This window comes from Rhinopithecus roxellana, chromosome 19, assembly GCF_007565055.1.
Source record: "Rhinopithecus roxellana isolate Shanxi Qingling chromosome 19, ASM756505v1, whole genome shotgun sequence".
NCBI lineage: Eukaryota > Metazoa > Chordata > Mammalia > Primates > Cercopithecidae > Rhinopithecus > Rhinopithecus roxellana.
Window position 1 is genome coordinate 28204095 of NC_044567.1, and position 22679 is coordinate 28226773.

General features: G+C 36.5%; 1 protein-coding gene across 1 annotated transcript in view; it reads right to left on the reverse strand.

Annotated features, from left to right (window-relative positions):
* The window catches only part of ANKFN1 (ankyrin repeat and fibronectin type III domain containing 1), a 352347-nt gene that overhangs the window by 256116 nt on the left and 73552 nt on the right, over window positions 1-22679 (reverse strand). Inside the window, exon 2 of the mRNA XM_010380653.2 lies at window positions 20616-20656. Within this exon, the coding sequence (XP_010378955.2) occupies window positions 20616-20656 (41 nt within the window). The remainder of the gene's footprint in view (window positions 1-20615; window positions 20657-22679) is intronic.

Below are 22679 nucleotides of genomic sequence, written 5' to 3' on the forward strand. Positions count from 1 at the left end.
ACCTTCAATTTCTTCTATAAAATGGAATCCTTATTTTGTGGTGTTATTAATAGGATTAAATCAGGTAATTAGGAAAAATCACTGGTATAAAATACTCATTTTAATGCTTGGCACCTAATAAATACTCAAAACAATAAATTTCTACTATGTAGCTACTTGTATTACTCTGAAGTGTTTATCTTCTTTTTTTTGTTGATTTGTCTGTTTGTTTTTACCTAGGGTTGTTAGCCCAAGGTCTGAAATATCTGTGGAAAGTCTGTGGCCGGGTGCCGTGGCTCACGCCTGTAATCCCGCACTTTAGGAGGCTGAGGGGGGCGGGTCATGAGGTCAGGAGATTGAGGTCATCCTGGCTATTACGGTGAAATCCCATCTCTACTAAAAAATACAAAAAAAAGAAAATCAGCTGGGCGTAGTGGCGGGCGCCTGTGATCCCAGCTACTCGGGAGACTGAGGCAGGAGAATGACATGAACCCGGGAGGCAGAGCTTGCAGTGAGCCGAGATCATGCCACTGCACTCCAGCCTGGGCAACAGAGCAAGACTCCATTTCAAAACAAAGAAAAGTCTTTATCTTACTTCCAGTACATGTGGTGCTTGAGTTTTAAAAGTTTAACTTTCAAATGGCCTGCATTTTTGTTTATTATACATTTAAATCTCTAAAGTTTCTTTCCTGTGTCAAATTCAGACTTGCACCTTAGCTTATCAAAGAACCATTTCAAGTTTTCTTTATGTGGTGCTGCTTGCCAATCAGATTTCGTGGCAATGCCAATGTTTTCTGCAAAGCAGCATGTATTTGTCAATTATCTGAGTAGCTTATTGTATTTCTATTGTTATTTTATAAAAATGAATGGAAAATGAAAACAAAGATAGGATTCTAGTAATAAGCATAGATTTAAGAAGGAAACCATTCTACATGTTGAAAGCAACAGATCTTTAACTTTAGCTTGATGTTCTTTTGACATAAGCTAGCTAACTGTGTTTTCTGGTAAAGAAAAATTAAACAGAACTCTGGGATAAGTAATTGATGCTTGAAGCTTGAACATAAAAAGGAAGATGTAACTGGGAATTTTATAATGCTTTTTCAGTTTCTCCGAATAGAAATTCCCCCACAACATGTATGACTACCCTTTAACATTCACGTACCAGATTATATCATAATTATTAGTTGTGTATTATATACATCAAAGGAAATGGCCTGTGTTTTTTAAGTCTAATTGAAAATGTGAAGTTTCTTTGTTTCTTTACGGAATTGTAACAACTCACATATGGCATCAGTCAAATCAAAGTTCTGATTGGCAATTTGCAATTTTGATTAATACAAATTATAACATTTATTGTTAATTAACTATTTACTTAGTAGGCTAAGCCCTTCAAGGCATGTGCTCCACCAGGGAAAAGAATTGCTAAAGGAGTTTGTAAAGAAAATACCAAGAAAAGGCTAGAAACCAGATAGGTCCAACACACATAGCTTGAGCTGTAGCCGTTAACTTTAGTTACAAAAGTGGGTCAATGGCTAATATTATGATGTATCTGTTAGAGACTTGATATCTTTGAACATATTATTTCCTTTCTTTTTTGTTATCTTAATCTGAATACAGCAGATTATTTTCTTAGGAGTGGAACAGATAAAAGGTCTCGGTTCGACTCTCACTAAGCCTCTGCCCGTGATACTACACTTAATCAGAGCCAAAAGGCTGAGAAGTGATTGCCCATGATACTATGAATGAGTCAGGTTTGCTCCAAACAAGCAAATTAGGAAGAAGACCTCTGAGTATCCCAAGTTATATTTCTGATGCAGTTTGGAATCACACTGCAATTCCTACTGACTCATCTGATTAGAGGCAGTGGGGGTGTAGAACTATAGAAAGGAGTAACTTTGACTGTGAGTGCCTGTTTCTGGAAAAATTATATATATGCATCTATAAAGAGATGCTATATTGTAATAGGCAGGACCATTTTAACTTGATTCAGGGGAAGGGGCCCATCTGCTTTTTTCTCTTTGACCTTTTGGTAGACTGATGCTACCTGTCTTTGTCTTCCTTTTTAATACATTGTAACAAAGCTCTCCTATTAAAAGAATCCATAAAACATGACTTAGTGCTATAACAAAGCTACAAAAACCAATTACCAGCAGGGCTCCTGCAGGTGTGTGTTGAAATGTCCAAGTAGGATTCTCCAGTTTCCTTAGGAAAGTGCTTTTCCCTTGATAGTGTCTCCCAGCTTCCACTTCTGTTTCATCTTCATTTTAATGACATAATTAAAAAGCACTAGAATGTTTCCACTTTAAAACGTTACAAATGAATTTTTATCCAGATAAAACAGTATTATTTTAACTGTTCACTATCAGCTTTAAAATGTTACTGATTAAATTTTAGAATTGCTATCAAGTCACAGCTCATGTGGCATTTAGGGTTTAAAATTAGCGTGTAAGGTAAAAATAATCAATTGTCAAAATTAGCAGTGAAATTTCATTAAATCACCCCCAAAGTACACTACAGAACCACCTTTCAATAAGTCCAGCAGAAGTGTGGCAGGAAGGATCGCTGGTGAGAACCAGATAAAGTAGTTGTCTTCTGTTGAGGTGCCCTGATGTTAGAGAACAAACAAACAAAGGAAAAACCCTCTAAATACTAGATTCACTGTCTGCTTGACGAGCTCTTTACTCTGTGAGCGTTAAAAAGGGCAGGGAATGAATTACCTGAGGAACCACAGCTTCAGACCCTCCACTGATGCCTGTGCCTAGTAAAGGGTCAGTGTGTGGAAAGGCATATAACGTTTCTCACATGATTTAGCTGTTTTTATTTTCCAGAATGATATATATTTAAATTTGTCTTTTGCAGAAATAGACTATTAAATACAAAGAATTTGAAATACAAATAGGGTTTTTTGGAGCTATATCCAGCAAATTTCAAGGGCTATAGACAAGTAAGCAATGTATGATTCATACAATCAATATTATTGAAAGCCTCTTTTGGGAAACATATATTGAAATTAGAAAAACCTTAATTACAAAGACTAAGGAAATACGTTGAAATCTGAATGGAACAAAAAAATTGCCCATCTGAGTGATCCTTGTCTAAATTAAACCCTTCCAAACACAAAGCAGTGGCTTAAATTGTCTATTTTACTGAGGAGCAAACTGGGACAAGCTTCAGAGAGCCACAATGGAAATTCTAGGAAGCTTGGTCTCTGTACGATCTATACCCTGCTGGTACTCTTAGTAAGTACAGCTCTAACTGCTCTGCTAAGGTCGTCTGGACCCAGCAATGCTCATTCCTTGCCTGCTGGCTGTATGCAGCCTGCCTGGATTCATGAAATGACTCAGCATATAGTTTCAAGCACAAAAATCCGAAAACCATAAAGATGAATGGTAACATCACTCACTCCTTCAGCTTTCTCATACCTTGGTATTGAGAAAACCCTTCTAAGTTGAGTAATTCCATTCTCTCCTTTAGCTGCTGGACCCTGAGAGCTGAAGATTGAGAAGTTCATGATGCAATAACTGTGAGTCATGGAGCCAGCTTCTTCTGGGCATGTGACTTTGGGTACCAGCACACAGGGAATGCTATGTCAAATCTTACTGAGGAAATATTCCCTGAGAGCTATTCTGCCCCATCTTCACTTTACCTTTTCCACTGGAATATAAGCTACTTAAGGTAATAGGCATTGTTTGTCTTTTTTTTTATTGACTTCACCTAGCACAGTGTCTGACAAATAGTACATGCTGATACATATTTTTAAAATTAATGTGTTTAAGTTTATAAGATGTGAGTAGAGAAAGAAAGCTCATCACTTACACAGTATTTTATAGTCACCACTCCTTTTCTGCCGCATGCCACATTCTATGTATGCCACTCAGAACTTCTCTCCAAACAACACCCTATCTCCACCTTCCTGCTTTCCTAGTGGTCACTAATAGTTCCACTTCCCACCCCTGATATGTCATGAGGGTCTGTGGCTAAACTAGGGCTAACTGGCTTCTCCACCCCAGTACAATGAAGTTTCATTTAACTAAAAATGTCTTCAAAGGCCCAGAACTACAGAACTTGTTAATTACATAGATTTCAAATTTTAATTAAAAACCTAACATTCTTGAAACACTCCTTAGTGCATTTGGAGATTAAAACTAATTCCAGATTTAAAGTGCATATGTGTGTGTGTGTGTGTGTGTGTGTGTGTGTGTGTGTATGTGTGTGTATACATAATTCTATAGATCACAAGTTAAACTGAAAACTAAGGAGATAAACGGGATGGGATGCGGGTGGAGGTGAAGCCCTTAGCCACCTGGGCTTGCATCTGGAATCAGAGCTAGGAAGGACTAGAATCAGGGAGGGCTAGGAGTTTAGCACCTGTAGTTTACTACAAAGTAAAAATACTTCATATCAAGTAGACATCTGAAGATGCGCTTACTACTTGAAACCAGGAGTTAATGTAGGTCTCAGTTTGTCAAAGGGGCAGAAATAGGTCGCTGTCCTTGAGACTATTGAGTTGTGGCCCAGGAAGGCTAGAAACACTGGCTTCACCTTACAGGCATCAACCGAGCCAAACTATCACTAGCTTGGAGGCTTGGCTCTTGGATAGTCCCAATATCACCATGGAGCAGGGGCATAATCCTCTATTAAAGGTAGGGTTGGAATGGGAGTCTTGGGTAAGGCCCTCAGTAGAGGCAACAACAAAACCTTTAGATAAGGAGGACTAAGGAGAGTGAGATGGAGGGAGGAAGAGAAAGAGAGGAAAGTCTCAAAGAAAGTAAGATATTCATAAAATTCCCAAAGCACAAAGAAATTCAATGCTAAATAAATGTAAAAAAGAATATAATGACAACCACAACAACAAAAGAAAATTATAGACTATTCTTGCAAGTGAACATAAATGAGAAAAATTGAATGAAATATCTGCAAATTATATAGCAATGCATTTTTAAAAAGCATTACCAAGTAGACCGAGAATGCAATAATAGTTTAACGTCAGAAAATCTATGAATATTTCACATGAAAGGATCAACAGAACAAAACGATAGCATCATCTCTATAGAGGCAGAAAAATATTTGATAAAATTAAATACACAATCATGTTTTTTTAAAAAAAAAATCCTAGTAAACAAGGAATGAGAAGACTTTCTCTTAACCTAATGGAAGCCATTTAACAAAATACAGCACACATTATTTTTAACTGTGAAATTTTAAATAAATTCTTATTAAAGTCTGAGGCAAGTCAAGAATAGCTGTCATCATCCTGGTACTCAATATGAATTGAAGACCCAAAGCAATGCAATAAAATCAACAAGATCAGAGGCTCAAGAATTAGAAAGCATGATACAAAATTATTCTTATTTGCAGAGTATATGATTATAGACAATCTTTGAATAACCTACAGAGATGCCATTAAAAAATTAGAGAGATTAGTAGTGTTGCTGGATTTAAAATCAAACATGAAAGTCAATTGTATTCCTAGATAGCAAAAATGACTATTTGTAAAAAGTATAGAGATCATTCACATTAAAACTATACTAATAAATACATCAAAAGATATTTCATAGTTTTGTAGAGAATACTATAAAATATTTTTAAAGTTTATAAGAGATTAAATATATTATACAACATGTTATACCCATGGATGCAATAGTACAGTATAACAAAGATGCCAATTCTCCTGAATATAAATTCTATATAATTTCATCAAAATTCTTATAGTGATTTTTGTGGAAATTGACAGACCAATCTTAAAAATCACACAAGAAATTGAAAGACAGAGAAGATATAGATAATACTGAAGAAAAAGATCTAGGTACAGAACCCTGTCCTATCAGCTACTAAAAATTACAGCAGTCCTACCTTACTTGCAGTTTCATTTTCTGTGGTTTAAGTTACCAGTGATCAAACATTATCCAAAAGTATTAAATGAAAAATTCCAGAAATAAACAACTGTTAATTTTAAATGATCCACCATTCTGAGTAGGGTGATGAAATCTCACACCATTCCACTTTGTCCCAGCCTGGCGTGAATCCTCTCTCTGTCCAGCACATCCACGCTGAATATGCTACCTGCCCCTTAGTCACTTAATAGCCATCTTGGTTATGAAACTGATTGTCATAGTATCCATGGTATTGCAGTGCTTATGTTTATAAGTAATCCTTATTTTACTTAATAATAGCCCCAAAGCACAAGACTAGTGATATTGGCATATTGTTTTAATTGTTCTATTTTATTACTAATTGTTATTAATCTCTTACTGTACCTAAGTTATAAATTAAACTTTATGATAGGTACGTTTGCATAGGAAAAGACATAGTATATATAGTATAGGTTTTGGTACTTTTTGCAGTTTCAACCATCCACTAGGGGTCTTGCAACTTACTCCTCATGGATAAGGGGAGATTGCTGTAATTTAATGCCATAGTGTTTTAAGAGAATGCGCCTTTGGGTCAGAGAATGATCAATAGGCTATTTGAACAGAGTAGATTCCTTAGAAACACATCCAGACATATGGAAAGCAAGCTCATGATAGAGATAGCATAGCAATTCCATGGGGACATCATGGACTGTTTGTTTCTTACATTGTATGGAGTGAGTTGATTTTCCACAAGAAAAATATAAAGTTAGAACCCCTACTTCACAGCATGCAAAATATAACTTTTTTTTGTTTGTTTCTTTTTATTAGAACAGGGTCTCAGTCTGTTGGTCAAGCTAGAGTGCAGTGGCACAATCATAGCTCACTGCAGACTTGAACGCTTGGGCTCAAGTAATCCTCCTGCCTCAGCCTCCAGAAAATATAACTTTCATATGGATAAAAAACACAAATGTGAAATCAAAACTTTAAAACTTACATAACAATGTACAGAAGCATATCTTTACATCTTCAAAGCAGGAAATAAAAAAAGTTTTAAATGAAAATCTTAAAAATGTAGATTATGTTAGAATGTCAATGTCTCTATAATTAAAATGATTCTACAAAAAGTTAAATAAAAACAGGCCAACAACAGAGTTGGAAAAGATATTTGCATACAACATACAATAGATTACTAAATGAAAGAGATAATTAACTTATACAAAACCATAAAAATAAAATAGTAGCTCATTAAAACAATAGTAAAATATGTGAATAGGCAATTCACAAAAATATGACCAAGAAACATATTAAAAGATGCTTAATTTCACTAGAAATTTGGGAATTGAAAACTGGAAAAATGACACACCATTTACTTTCATCATATTGAAAAAAATTTTTGAGGTCTGAAAATAACCCATGTTGGCAAAGATTTGGGGAAACCAAAACTTACATGACCTGCTCATACAAATGTAAACTGGCCACCCTAGGAGGGTTATTTGGCAAGATCTGGTAATATTAATGAGATATATATCTTATAATCCAATAAGTTTACATCTTGGTATCCCGGAGAAAATTCTGCCCAGGTGCATGAAGCTACACGGATAATCATTGCAGTATTTTTTTATAGCAAAAATTGTCAACAACCTAATTGTTCACCAATAGAATGAATGAATGAATGAAGGAAGGAATGAAAATAGCAATATATTCATGCAATGGAATACTATCTAGAGTTAAAATAGCAAATTATACCCACATGTCGAGTTGAATAAATCTCAGAAACATAATGTTGACTGAAAAAAAAATACAGAATGGCATATATGACTTGGTATCATTTATGAAAACTTAAAAATTATGAAGCAATGATGGATATTGCTCACTGATAGAGAAAAACAAGGATAAGCACACAGGATTGTGATTTTTTTTTTTTTTTTTTTTTTTGAGAATGAAAGAGCAGAATCAGATCAGGAAAGGGGGCATATGAAGATTTAATTACATTTAAAATAATTTATTTCTTTAAAATCTATACAAATCTGAATCAAAAATTGATGTACTTAAATTAGTTAAATGTGAGTGACAAAACATAGGTACTCATTATATTATTTTCTCTATGTTTGAAATATTTCATAATGCTTCTTCTTCTTAATGAAAAAGCCTATGAATACTACACTAAAAACGTCAATCATTATGTTTTTCTATTCACAGCTCCCTAATATGTAAGCTGTCCTTGCCCATAGTCCTTGATGTTCCTCTGACCCTATCCCTTCCCACAACTCTGCTGGAGTCACATCTAATGCAACCAGAAGTGTTTCAATCTGAGGAACCCCATTTGTATGCTGACCAGTAGCCTGCCAAGGAAAAAAGACTTGAACCATGGGAATTTTTTTCTTTGGAGTTTAGAAATCCTTGTGGATTTCCCAAGCGGAAAGAGGAGCTAAAATGTCTAAGCCTTGATGCCTGTGGCTGCCATTTTGGGACATATACAATCTGGAGAGTAAATAGATTGACCTTGTCAACAGAGGTAGGTGATACTATGAGGCCCCAGAGAGAAGACAGCAGCTCTGATTCCTTTTAAAAAATATGTATTTTAGCTTCTAAAAGGTTGATACATTTAAAAAGTTGTACACATTTATGGAGTGAAAGGGATATTTTGATACATGCATACAATGTTGTAATGATCACATCAGGGTAACTGGTAACATCACATCACCTCAAACATTTATTCTTTGTGTTGGGAACACTTCAATTGTTAGCTTGTGGCTATTTTGAACTGTTGCACCACATTATTGTGAACTACCTTTCCCTACTTCACTACTGAACACTAGATCTTTTCCCTTCAATCTAACTGTAATTTTGTAATCATTAACCAACCTCTCTCCATTTCTTATGGAGCTCTGCAGTTCAGATTAATATAAGATGCAATTAAGCTTTTTTTCTATTTGTGGATTTCATTAAATATCTGTACCTTACAATCCTCTCCTCCCCATTCTCTTTAACTTGTGATTCTTGTAGTCGAAAAAATTGTTTAGAAAAGATAGAATGATGAAATCTTTGAATCATAATCAATACTAAAGATGAAAACATTTTCATGGCAAGGATGGTAGAAACTGCCTGCTGAAGACTTAGGAGATTGTCTCTGATCTTTGGCAAAAGTCTAAAACAGATTTAAAAAAAATTGTAACTTGAGAAAAAAATCAACTTAATATTCACAATCATATCCCAATCTCTTCTTCCCACTTCCTACCCTCACTGCTGTCTAAAGAGGAAGGACCAGTGTTATGCTAGAGATGGTTTGTACCAGTTTGCCGGGGAGCAACTGTCAGATTTTCAAGAATTTGTAAGCTATTTGTTAAACACAATCATTGCTACAAATTAAATTATTCAAACTTAGTTGAATAACTTGCATTAAAATCAAGGGACTCATGGTATGCTGTCTGCATGAGACCCATCTCACATATAATGACACCCATAGGCTCAAAATAAAGGGATGGAGGAAATCTACCAAGCATATGGAAGTTAGTAAAAAAGCAGGGGTTGCTACCCTAATTTCAGACAAAACAGACTTTAAACCAACAAAGATCAAAAAGGACAAAGAAGGGCATTACAAAATAGTAAAGGGTTCAATTCAACAAGATGGTCTAACTATCCTAAATATATATATACTGAACACAGGAGCATCTAGATTCATAAAGCAAGTTCTTAGAGGCTTACAAAGAGACTTAGATTCCCACAAAATAATAGTGGGAAACTCCAACACTCCACTGACGGTATTTTTGAGGACAGATCATTGAGGCAGAAAATTGACAAAAATGTTCAGGACCTGAACTCAACATTGGACAAAATGGGTCTGATAGACCTCATCAGAACTCTGTCCCCAACAACAGAATATACATTCTCCTCATCACCACACGGCACATACTTTAAAATCGATCACACAATTAGACAGAAAACAACCCTCAGCATATGCAAAAGAACTGAAATCATATCAAACGTACTCTTGGACCACAGCACAGTAAAAATAGAAGTCAAGACTAAAAAATTGCTCAAAGCCATGCAATTACATGGAAATTAAACAACATTCTCCTGTATGACTTTTGGGTAAGTAGTGAAATTAAGGCAGATACCAAGAAGTTCTTTGAAACTAATGAGAACAATGATACAACATACCAGAATCTTTGGGACATAGTTCAAGCAGCCTTCAGAGGGAAATTTATAGCACTAAACTCCCACATCAAAAAGTTAGAAAGATTTCAAATTAACAACCTAACATCACAACTGAATGAATTAGAGAAGCAAGAGCAAGCCAACCCCAAAGCTAGTAGAAGACAAGAAATAACCAAAATCAGAGCTGAACTGAAAGAAATTGAGACACACAAAAAACCATTTCAAAAGATCCAGGAGTTAGTTTGTTATAAAAATTAATTATATATAAGCTACTAGCTAGACTAATGAAGAAGAAAAGAGAGAAGATCCAAATAAACACAACTAGAAATGACGAAGGGAATGTTACCACTGACTCCACAGAAATAAAAATAACTATCGGAAACTACCATGAACACCTGTATGCACATAAACTAGAAAACCTAGAAGAGATGGATAAATTCCTGGACATATACACCCTCCCAAGACTGAACCAGGAAGAAATTGATTCCCTGAACAGACCAATAATGAGCTCTAAAATTGAATCAGTAATAAATAGCTTACCAACCAAAAAAAAAAAGGGCAGGACTGGATGAATTCACAGCAGTATTCTACCAGATGTACAAAGAGATGTACAAAGATGTGGGTGTTTAGATCTGGTAAAATTCCTACTAAAACTGTTCCAAAAAATTGAAGAGGGAACTCTTCCCCACCTCATTCTATAAGGCCAGCATCATCCTGATACCAAGACTTGGTAGAGACACAACAACAACAAAAACTTCAGGCCAATATCCTTTATGAACATTGATGCAAACATCCTTAATAGAATACTTGCAAACCAAACCCAGCAGCATATTAAAAAGCTAACCCATAACAATCAAGTAGGCTTCATCGCTGGTATGCAAGGTTGGCTTGACAAATGTAAATAAATAAATGATATTCATCACACAAACAGAACTAAAGACAAAAACCACATGATTATCTCAATAGATGCAGAAAAGGCTTTCAATAAAATTCAACATCAGTTCATGCTAAAAACTCTCAATAAAGGAACACAGCTCAAAATAGTAAGAGCCATCCATGACAAACCCACAGCCAACATCATACTTAAAGGGCAAAAGCTGGAAGCATTTCCCTTGAAAACTGGCACAAGTCAAGGATGCCTTCTCTCACTCCTCATATTCAATTTATTAGGTTGGTGCAAAAGTAATTGCCGTTTTTGCCATTATAGTAAATGTAAAAGCCACAATTACTTTTGCAACAGCCTAATAGTATTGGAAGTCCTGGCCAGAGCAATCAGGCAAGAGAAAGAAATAAAGGGCATCCAAATAGGAGGAGAGGAAGTCAAATTACCCCTGTTTGCAGACAACCTGATTCTGTATCTAGAAAACCCCATAGTCTTGGAATAAAAACTCCTTCAGCTAATAAACAACTTCGGCAAAGTTTCAGGATACAAAATTATGTTCAAAACCCACTAGCATTCCTACACACCAACAACAGCCAAGCCAGGATCCAAATCAGGAATGCAATCCCATTCACAATTGCCACGAAAAGAATAAAATATCTAGGAAGACAGCTAACCAGGGAGGTGAAAGGTATCTACAATGAGAACTACAAAGCATTGCTCAAAGAAATCAGGGCCAGACGCAGTGGCTCACTCCTGTAATCCCAGCACTTTAGGAGGCCAGGGCAGGCGGATCACAAGGTCAGGAGTTTGAGACCATCCTGGCTAACATGGTGAAACCCCATCTCTACTAAAAATACAAAAAATTAGCTGGGCGTGGTGGCACTTGCCTGTAGTCCCAGCTACTCGGGAGGCTGAGGCAGAAGAATCGCTTGAACCTGGGAGGCAGAGGTTGCAGTGAGCTGAGATCACACCACTGCACTCCAGCCTGGGCAATAGAGTGAGACTCCATCGAAAGAAGGAAAGGAATGGAACGGAACGGAACGGAAAGGAAAGGAAAGGAAAGGAAAGGAAAGGAAAGGAAAGGAAAGGAAAGGAAAGGAAAGGAAAGGAAAGGAAAGGAAGAAGGAAGGAATCAGAGATGACACAAATAAATGGAAAAACATTCCATGCTCATGGATCACGGACAGGAAGAATCAATATAATTAAAATGGTCATACTGCCTAAAGTGATTTACAGATTCAGTGCTATTTTTATCCAACTACCAATAGCATTTTTCACAGAATTAGGAAAAACAATTTCAAAATTCCTATGGAAACAAAAAAGAGTCTGAATAGCTAAAGCAATCCTAAGCAGAAAGAACAAAGCTGGAGCCATCACGTTACCCAACTTCAAACTATAACACAGGGCTACAGTAACCAAAATAGCATGGAACTGGCACAAAAACAGACACATAGACCAGTGGAACATAATAAAGAGCCTAGAAATAAGGCTGCACACCTACAACCATCTGATCTTTGACAAAGCTGACAAAAACAATCAGTGAGGAAAGAACTCCCTGTTCAAGAAATGGTGCTGGGGTAACTGGCTAGCCATATGCAGAAGATTGAAAGTGGACCCTTTCCTTACATGTACAAAATCAACTAAAGATAGATTAAAGACTTAAATGTAAAACCCAAAACTGTAAGAACTCTGGAAGACAACCTAGGCCATACCATTGTGGACATAGGAATGGACAAAAATGACATGATGAAGATGCCAAAAGTAATTGCAACACAAGTAAAAGTTGACAAATGGGATCTAATCAAATGTAAAAACTTCTGCATAGCAAAAGAAACTATGAAGAATAAACAGACAATCTACAGCATGGGAGAAAATATTTGCCACCTATGCATCTCACAAAGGTCTAATATCCAGCATCTGTAAGAAATTTAAACAAGTTTCTAAGAAACAACAACAACAACAAAACATTAAAAAGTGGGCAAAGGGCCAGGTGCGGTGGCTCAAGCCTGTAATCCCAGCACTTTGGGAGGCCGAGATGGGCGGATCACGAGGTCAGGAGATCAAGACCATCCTGACTAACATGGTGAAACCCCGTCTCTACTAAAAAATACAAAAACTAGCCGGGCGTGGTGGCCGGCGCCTGTAGTCCCAGCTACTCGGGAGGCTGAGGCAGGAGAATGGCGTGAACCTGGGAGGCGGAGCTTGCAGTGAGCTGAGATCCGGCCACTGTACTCCAGCCTGGGTGACAGCGAGACTCCATCTCAAAAAAAAAAAAAAAAAAAAAAAAAAGTGGGCAAAGGACACGAACAGACATTTTTCAAAAGAAGACATACATGTGGCTGACAAGCATATGAAAAAAGTCAAACATCACTGAACATTAGAGAAATGCAAATGAAAACAACTGTGAGATATCATCTCATACCAGTCAGAATGTCTATTAGTAAAAAGTAAAAAAAAAAAAAATAACAGATGCTGGCAAGGTTGCGGAGAAAAGGGTACACTTAGACACTGTTGGTGGGAGTGTAAATTAATTCAACCATTATGGAAAGCAGTGTGGTGATTCCTCAAGGAGATAAAAACAGGATTACCATTCAACCCAGCAATCCCATTAATGGGTGCATACCCAGAGGAATGTAAATCAGTCTACCATAAAGACACATGCATGTGAATGTTCATTGCAGCCCTAGTCACAATAGTAAAGATATGGAATCAACCTAAATGCCCATGAATGACAGATTGGATAAAGAAAATGTGGTACATATATACCCTGGGATACTATGCAACCATGAAAAAGAATGAGATGATGTCTTTTGTGGAAGCATGGATGGAGCTGAAGATTATTATCCTTAGCAAACTTATGCAGGAACAGAAAACCAAATACTGCATGTTCTCACCTATTAGTAGCAGCTAAATGATGAGAACTCATGGACACAAAGAAGGGAACAACAGACACTGGGACCTACTTGAGGGTGGAGGGTGGGAGGATGGAGAGGATCAGAAAAAGTAACTATTGGGTATTAGTCTTAGTACCTGGGTGATAAAATAATCTGTACAACAAATTCCTGTAACATAATTTTACCTATACAACAAACCTGCACATGTACCCGTTAACCTAAAATAAAAGCTTAAAAAAAACCCCAAAGGAAATAAGTGCTAAAAACTCATCACTTCTTAATTATTTTGCTGCATTTTAAATTACCTATGCTTTTTAGTTTATTTGCATGTTTTGTATCCGTATGGTATAAATACCATATAAAGGTGTGTTGCTGTACATCTTCCTAATTACACATTTAGTGACATCACATTAACTTGAAAATGGCCATGGCAGGAGCATTTACACCACAGAAATTGGCAAATGCTACCAACCAGGTCTTGATTTATTGTTTTGTTGATCATCTATGTTTAAGAAAGTTATGAGAATGTTACTAATGCAGATTAAACAAAAAGGAATGTTCTGTCTGTAGCTGTCATACTGTGAGTAACATGGAAATTTGAAGAAATATTCAACTGTATTCAAAACTATTATCCAGTTTAGCAAAGAAGTTGTTCACATTACTGATGAAGAGTGGACCTGTGATGTATATCTTTTCTGTTTCATTTTTGTCTCACTCATTAACATATATATATAAATATCAACAATGTTTACATGGAAACTATACTCATTCATCAATCATAAATTTTGTTACATATCTATTATATCAGTAAAAGTCATAATATATATTATACATTAGGCATATAATATATAATGTACACACACACATACACATAGGCAAACATACACAACTTTTCACATGCCACCTGGAAGAGCCACATAAAATTATATAGAGAATGGAGGAGTAATAGACAGAAAAGATTAGGCTAGTAATTTAGTAGTTCTGGAGAATTGGACATGATTAGGAGAGAAGAGGTAAGTGAGAAAAAAACAAGAACAAAACAGCACATTTTGTTTTTATAAAGCAGAGAGAGAATGGTAAAATGTTTCAGTTGTTACTCAAAATGAGAAATTTGGGTTAAGAAGATCTTTAGAATATTTTGCTGTAGAATGTAACATAATTCCCCTTTGAAGGACTTTGGTAAAAATTTACATTGTTGTCACTTTTTTAGATGTTTTGATTTTTTCATTTTCGAATGCATGTCTGAGCTTAAATGGCCCATGAAGCAGTCAGTTATATTCAGATCACACTAGCATTTTGATAATAAAATTATTAGTTGAAGTCAAGATGGGTTTAATACGAACAAGTTATACCAAAGTTATTTTTTGTTCCTCTTAGGATTGGGTGGTTCTATTAGCATATATTGAAAATAGTAACAAAAGCAACAACAATACAACTATTACTACTATTAATTATTATTTTTATATTACCAGTAATTTTTCTATATTCTTTACATGTAATTTGAGCATGCATTTACATGCCTCACAAAAACATTATGAGGCAGACACAAATAATTTATGATTACATTTTATTTGTCAGGAACAGACAAGGTGATCTAATTTGCTCCAAAGCACATAACCAGTAAAGTCTAGCAAGATTAGAATTCAGACTATCTAGCCCTTGAGGTGGCACTATTAGTTAACTCTACAATGCTACAAAGTTGCCAAGCATTAGCAGTATAGTGTATTTTAAGTATTTATCTTAGTTTCTAAAGGGCACAGATATCAGTTTAAAGACAGGTTCCAGACTGGGTGTTAGAAAGCTACTTTGTATTTGATTCCATTGATTGAGTTAATATAAGCATTTACTGAGCATCTGGTTGTTTAAGAGAATATCACAGACATTTCAGGAGAGACAAAGATGAATAAAACATGGTTCCACCTTTGAGGAGCTTAAAATCCAGATATTCACTGTCTTTACCAATCTCTTGAATGAAGCCAAGAGGCAGATTAAACTGACAAAGGATTTAAAATAATTCAAATTCAAAAAACTCTGAATAGTTTCACTTATATTCTGAAATTACTAAGTGTTGCAGGGATAAATGTATTTTGCATTATATTCAAAACCAAGTGCAAAGATACATGACTGAAAATCTGTTTTTGTAGCAGCTTTTGTATCTAGAGGTTTTAGATTAACCTCAGGACTAAAGCACTGTTAAAATTTTTGATGTGCTCTTAGTTATTGTAATAAAACTAACACACCAGAATGAGCATTCCTTTTTGTTTTTGTTTTTTTCTAGAAGCTCTATACTAGTCAGCCATCTCAGCGGTATTCTTTTCAGTTCAGGCTGTAACATTTTAAAAGGAGCATTGAAAAATGCAACTGGGATAAATGGAAAAGGATAACTAAACCAAGTCATGTGAAGAATGGCTGAAGGAATTGAGGATGTTTAGCCTGGACAAGGAAGACTCAGAGAGTATACGGGATCAGATTCCAAAATACTTGAAGGGTTGTCATGTGGGGAAGGAGTCAACTTCTGAGCTGTTCCAAAAGGTAAAACTAGCACAAATGACCCAAAGTCAGACGGAGGTTATCTCAGGTTAGCAAAAGAAAGTTTGAATACCGAGCTATTAAAAAATGGATTACGTTACCATGTGAGATAGAGGAAGGGCTTCGAGAGAAGATGTGAGGACAGCTAGGGGTGGGCTGCTGCACTGCATCATACTGAAAGCATCTTCCAAAATCAAAGTTCCATGAGTTATGATTCCATAACAGAAGTAATTCCCTAAACGTTTATAACACACACACACAGTAAAATCATATTTTCCTGAAATATGTGAAATTTGGGGGATTGTAATTAACATATGAGTAGCAATTAGAAGTACAAGAAGCAATGATATTTAGGTCATGACAAGAGAAGAAATACGTGGCCTTTGTGCATGGAAAGCCCAAGAACAATGGGCATAGGCCCTGGGAATCCACTCCATGGGAAACAGAGGACTGTTTTGATATAAAAAAGTGAACAGAGAAAGAATACAAGGTTAACACTGGATGCAACTTTAAATCCTTCAGCACAGTGCCTAGCAGCCATAAAAAAGCAAACAAAAGTCTGCAAACCCTTTCCAGAGGCAATGAATAGAAACAGAACAAATCACTCTCGCCTAGATAAATGCTACATCCCTGTACTGCTTTGCTGACCACAGACCTCCTCTGCAAAGGGCATTAAAGCCATCAGGAAGGGGAAGAAAAGGCACCCAGAATGAGGGCAAAAAATTCTGGTGCATAGCTCTTGAGCTAATTTACATGAAATAAGTTAATGTAATTGGCAAATGGATACTTAGAGATGGAATATTTAAAGAAAATCCCTCTATAAGAGGCCAAGGAGACAGTGAAAGAGACTGCTCTAGGCTTGTTGAATACAGGAAAAAAATGAAGAGAAAAGATTGATGTTGTAACCCAAACAGAGCTCAATGGAGAGGCAAGAAGAATTAAGAGAAGAACAAGTCTTTGCCCAGACGATGAAAGACCCAGCTAAAATCCTAGCCACACCATGCAATTTATTAAAAGTTGTTTCTTCCCCCGTAACAAACCAGCTTCCACTAGTCTCTAGTGTTCTTTCTGACTTATTTCATTAACATTTCCTTCTTTTTCTGGAGCAGTCAGGGCCCCAGGGAATCTTTCTTTTTCCCCACCTCACCCCCACCAATGGGTCATTGAATGAGAGCCAGGGTGTTGTCTGTGAAAAGAGAAATTGCAAAACCACAAATTGCAGAAAATGGTTACTGCCAAAAATCGAAAGGAACACACGATATCACCATGCCTCTTAAAAAGCAATCGCGCATTTTACAGGCCTCTGGATAATTCAGGTTTGTTTGGCAACTTTCTCACCCATACCACCCAGAAGATAATTCTCTTCCACCAGAGGCAGTGGTCCTAAAGAATATGAGAAGTTGAAAATAAACAAAAGAATGTGCATGCAAGTCTTTCCAGAGCACTGACCTGGCCCAATAGTGTTCTATTTTCTTCTATTGTGTAGTATTAATTTGAAAGCCCAAAGCTTGCCACCAGAATCCCAAGGACTCCCACTAAAACAGGCAGGGTCTCCAATAATGTAATAAGATTATTGGTAATACAAAGCATTTTTAGATGGTAAAATTTTTCCAAAACATTATACTACGTGATTATCACAACAACCCTTTGAAGGGGTCAGGAAAAATGTCTTCCTTCCTCTCTCCTTCCCTAAAAAGATACTTTGAAACTGAAGGGTTAAGTAACATACTGCAATCATACTACTGAAGGAGTGAACTGGGACTTAGCCATTAGCCTTTTGATTTTTTCTCCTGAGTTCCTTCCACCGCCCAGCCTTATTCCTCTATGGGGGCATATTTTCCTGACTTGGATGAGGCTGTCCTCCGTCCGTGGGTTGGGATTTTATGTGTTGCATATACATTTGCAGGATCTTCACTTGGAAAGTCTCCTGTCATTCACTGTAGATGTAAGTCTTGTCTGAATGGAACGTTGATTAGGTCGTTTTCCATTTGCATTGGTTGAATAATACAATCATCATGAGGACAAAATGTCAACTCCAGAGGGGCTGATTCAACGTAGCTGCCAAAAGGAACCCAGGTCAAGACTGCCTGGTGATTTTAATGTGTTTCTGTGACTCCGTGGGTCAGACCAACCTTTCCCCAGTTGCTCAGAGATTGCTTGGGGAGCCGGGTAGACCCGTTTTGTCTGGATTGTGTATAATTCCAGTGTAAGCTTCCTTCTTCTCAAAATATTTACTAATGAAACATACAGGGTCACTAAGCACCCTGTATGTTTCTAAGAAAAAAAAATATGAAAAGAAAACAAACAATCACAAGTTGAGACCTCTGAGGTAAAATAGCCATTCCCCACCCTCTTATTTTATTTTATTTTTTTCAGTCTGAAAGATAAAGGGCACTTTCAACTGAACTTTTGATGAAGAGATCCTAGGGTAACACGTAGGTGTTTAAATTTACATATAGTGACTTAAAAATGCTGCCTTAAATTACCCTTCATCAAATTTTCACGATTAATATACACCAAGTATCTTTCGGTATTTAACATTAACTTATTTAAAATACTAGTAAAACCTAAATAGGCAGTAACAGTATGGTAAAGAGCCAGCAAATATGAATATGCAAGAAAGTAAACATAGGCAATTTCCCCTGAACAGCTTTCTGTGTTCAAAAGAAAGAATACAGTCAAAAGTTAACATTTGTACAAACAATACACTCATGATAGCACATGAAAAGAAGACTACTCATAAAATTTAACATGACTTTCTTGGTAAAAGCTGCTTAAAACATTCATAGCATGCAGGTGTCTTGATAATGAAATAAAGACTAAAGCAAGATAATACAGAGATTGACATTTTAAAAAATTTCAGTGAATGCGTAATATGTTGACATTAAATCTGAATGTTTTGAGGGTGAATGTCTTTTGTGCTAACGCTTGAATATTTGATGTATAGCAGTGGGATCAATTTATTCTAGAGAGCAAACAAAAAACTATCATCCAGGGAAATCAGTAAAAACTAAGTTTTTCCTGCAGTTCAGCTGAACATATAATCTTCTCAGGGACTGAATGATTCAAAAGAGAATTTATTAGAACATGTATAATATATACAATTTAACTGTGCTCTTTGGTTTCTGATAGGTACTAGAATGTCTAATTAAATGCTTCAGTGACTACTGAGATGCATTCTCTGCTGGAAATTCTGTATAAATTAGAAGCTGAGAGTTGATGTAGCCTCCATGAGGGTACATGACTCAACCATCTACCTTATAGTTGTTGATTACTTGCTTAGTGACAAGCAACTTACACATTTTGAGGTACTTTTGAACAGTTAGGGTCTTTATATTACAGCTAAATCTACCTCCTGCTTGTGGACATTGGATATTACTAAATTACACCAGAGACATATGAAACTTTCTTTTTTTCCTTTGTTAAAATTATTCTTCCATCCTGGCTAACACGGTGAAACCCCGTCTCTACTAAAAATACAAAAACTAGCCGGGCGAAGTGGTGGGCGCCTGTAGTCCCAGCTACTCGGGAGGCTGAGGCAGGAGAATGGTGTAAACCCAGGAGGCGGAGCTTGCAGCGAGCTGAGATCTGGCCACTGCACTCCAGCCCGGGCGACAGAGTGAGACTCTGCCTCAAAAAAAAAAAAAAAAAAAAAAAAAAAAAATTATTCTTACCTTCATTTCATTAAAAAAGAAAAAAAAAAATAACTCTAATTCCAAAGACAAAACTCAGGAACTCCCAGTTCAGATCTGCTATAATTTTATTTGGTCTTTCAGAATAGAGGGGATTTGTAATTAGGTATAGACACTGGAAGTACTAAGAATAAAGAAACATAATACACAGGAGATTAGTTCTGGAGAGAATACTGGTTTACAGAGTGGCCATAACGCAGTACACACAGGAAGGAATTATTAAGGTTACTACCATGCTGGTAAACAAGAAACAGTCTGTGACTACACGGTGAGGAGCAAATGGGAAAAGAGTAATAAATTAGTCATTTGAGAGAACTGAATATTTAAATGGTTAGTGTCACATGGTCATAATATATAAATGAACGTTGCCTATTTTTTTATTCCTCACTTTTATCTAGCTTTAGATGCAATATTGTCACAACCACAATTAGGCTGAATCTGCTTCCAAAATGGTTTCTGAAATGCTCCATGGTGTTACACAAATCAATAGTATGAAATGTTAGATTGGCTGTGTGTGTTGAGCTAGACTTTAAAAATGCAGCAATGTGAGATGGGAGCCTTAAAGATTAGGAGGCTTAGGAATTACAGCTGAGAAGTAGATACCATTTCAAGGAGGAAACGTACTTACATTTTGCTGCAAGTAAAATGCCTGTCTTTAAAGAGTAGCCTCTGAAACAAAGAAAGAAAAGAAGAATGTTAAAAAATTATACAACAGTTAATTCAAAATGAAAAAGGAGTCAAATTTGAAGCCACTGACTGAAAAAAAAAGACAGAGAGAAGCCTAGCCTACAGAAGAATATATATTTATTGGGAGACTTTTCTTGGGGATACAGGAGGCTGTAGCCCAGAAAGAAAACATTTATGCTAGCTGCTGTATCTCATCACATGCTCTGCTCCCTGCTCCTGAATATCCTAGAATTTCAAGACTACTTGATGCTTGCTTTGTCTCCCAGGTCCAATCTTGGAGACAGAAAACATGGTAAGTCTGGCTGGCTCATTCAATGGCTTAGATGCTCATCACTCTCTTGCTTCTGGTTCACACTGACATTGTACCTTGTTCTTGTTGGCCAAGTTCTGACACATTGTTCCTTTAAATGAAACTTCTCCTAAAGATATGGTTTTCTCAATTCATACTTATTAGGATAAATGGACAGTTTCCTTTTCCAAGAAATGGAAAGCTTTTGTGGGAGATGCGAGGAGAGGGATTGAAACCAAAGCCAAGTTTCTCTTTATTCAAGATGTTGGTGAAAGGGGAGGGACAAATAGACTGTGCCTATGCTTGGAAGGCCAATTGTGCAGGTAATTTGTTCAGTGTGGCAGCCCACCAGACAATTCAGCTTGCTTCCAAATCCATAATTTATTGAACCTATTGTGGTTATATTGAAAGGGGTACTTTTTAGTGCAGTAGGTTTAATAGGAAATGGCAGGAAAGTCCCTATGATTGATATGAACTATTTGCATTCTGAGATTCAAGTGATTCCAGATCATCTCTAAGACTAAGCACTCAAATCGTGGTGTCCTCAGACCTACAGAAAGATCTTTCCACATCACCCACAGTGATCTGGATAGGTCAGATTAGTTACTTCAGTGGAACGATGTTTTCCCAAGCTCTGCCATTTCTTAATAATGGGCAAATTGGTTCAATGCTCTAAAATTGATAGAAATGTTACTAGTGGCTATTTCAAAGAATTGCCGTAAGGGTTAAATACAATTATATATATAAAATAGTTAGATAAAGTCCTCCTCGTGTCAATATGCTCCAGAAGCAAGAAAATGATGAAAGTCTTAAGCCATTGAACTAGGCAACCAGATTTATCATATTTCCTGTCTCCAGCACTCTCTCCAGTACTACCTGGTGTTGTTACTGTTGTTGTTATTATTATCAGCAGACCAAGTTGTAAAACTAAATTAAGAATATATGATAAATCCATGAAATGGGAGCTGGGAAGGTAGCTATGGAGGTCTCGCTTGGGTAAGATGTCTCCATTTATGACAGTCAAAGCTGCACCTTTGTCCCAAATTCCTCTTCCAGATTGTTTTTCTCCAATTTTCATTCCTCCAACTACTCAATATCTCCAGTCAACATCCTTATTAAAAAATCCCTACCTGTTTTAGCAAGCCACCCAATTCCTCATTTACTATCTGTGAAGATGGTTAGGAGGGGGCTTATTGATCGACAAATTGTTAAATTATTAAATTTCTGGGCCCACAAATAATACAGATAATTCTTCTTTATACAGGTAAGAGGTTGATACATTTTTATCGGACTGAATTTCTCAGATGGATTCTATAGTTTGACCCAACAAGGTCTCACATGTGTCACTAACTGGAAGAAGTTATTATTAGTTGTTAGTTATTATTCTATAGTTTGAGCCAACAAGATCTCACATGTGACACTAACTGGAACACTGTTCTGATCACAGCCTGACACACATTTCCTCCCACCCCCTGCCCTTCCAAACAAAAAGAGTGCACCGAAAATTCTTCTGAAATTGTGTACCCTTCAGCTCCTTTGAAGAACTTGTTGCTAGGAAACAAATTTGGAACATTCTCACCTACTGAGAAAAGTTTTTACTGCTGTCTCACATAATGGGTTCTTCTTTGGTCACAAAAGTATTAACAAAGAAAATTATCTGTCTATTACTTGACAGATTCATTGGACAAGAAGTCTTCATTTGGGCAACATTTTCAC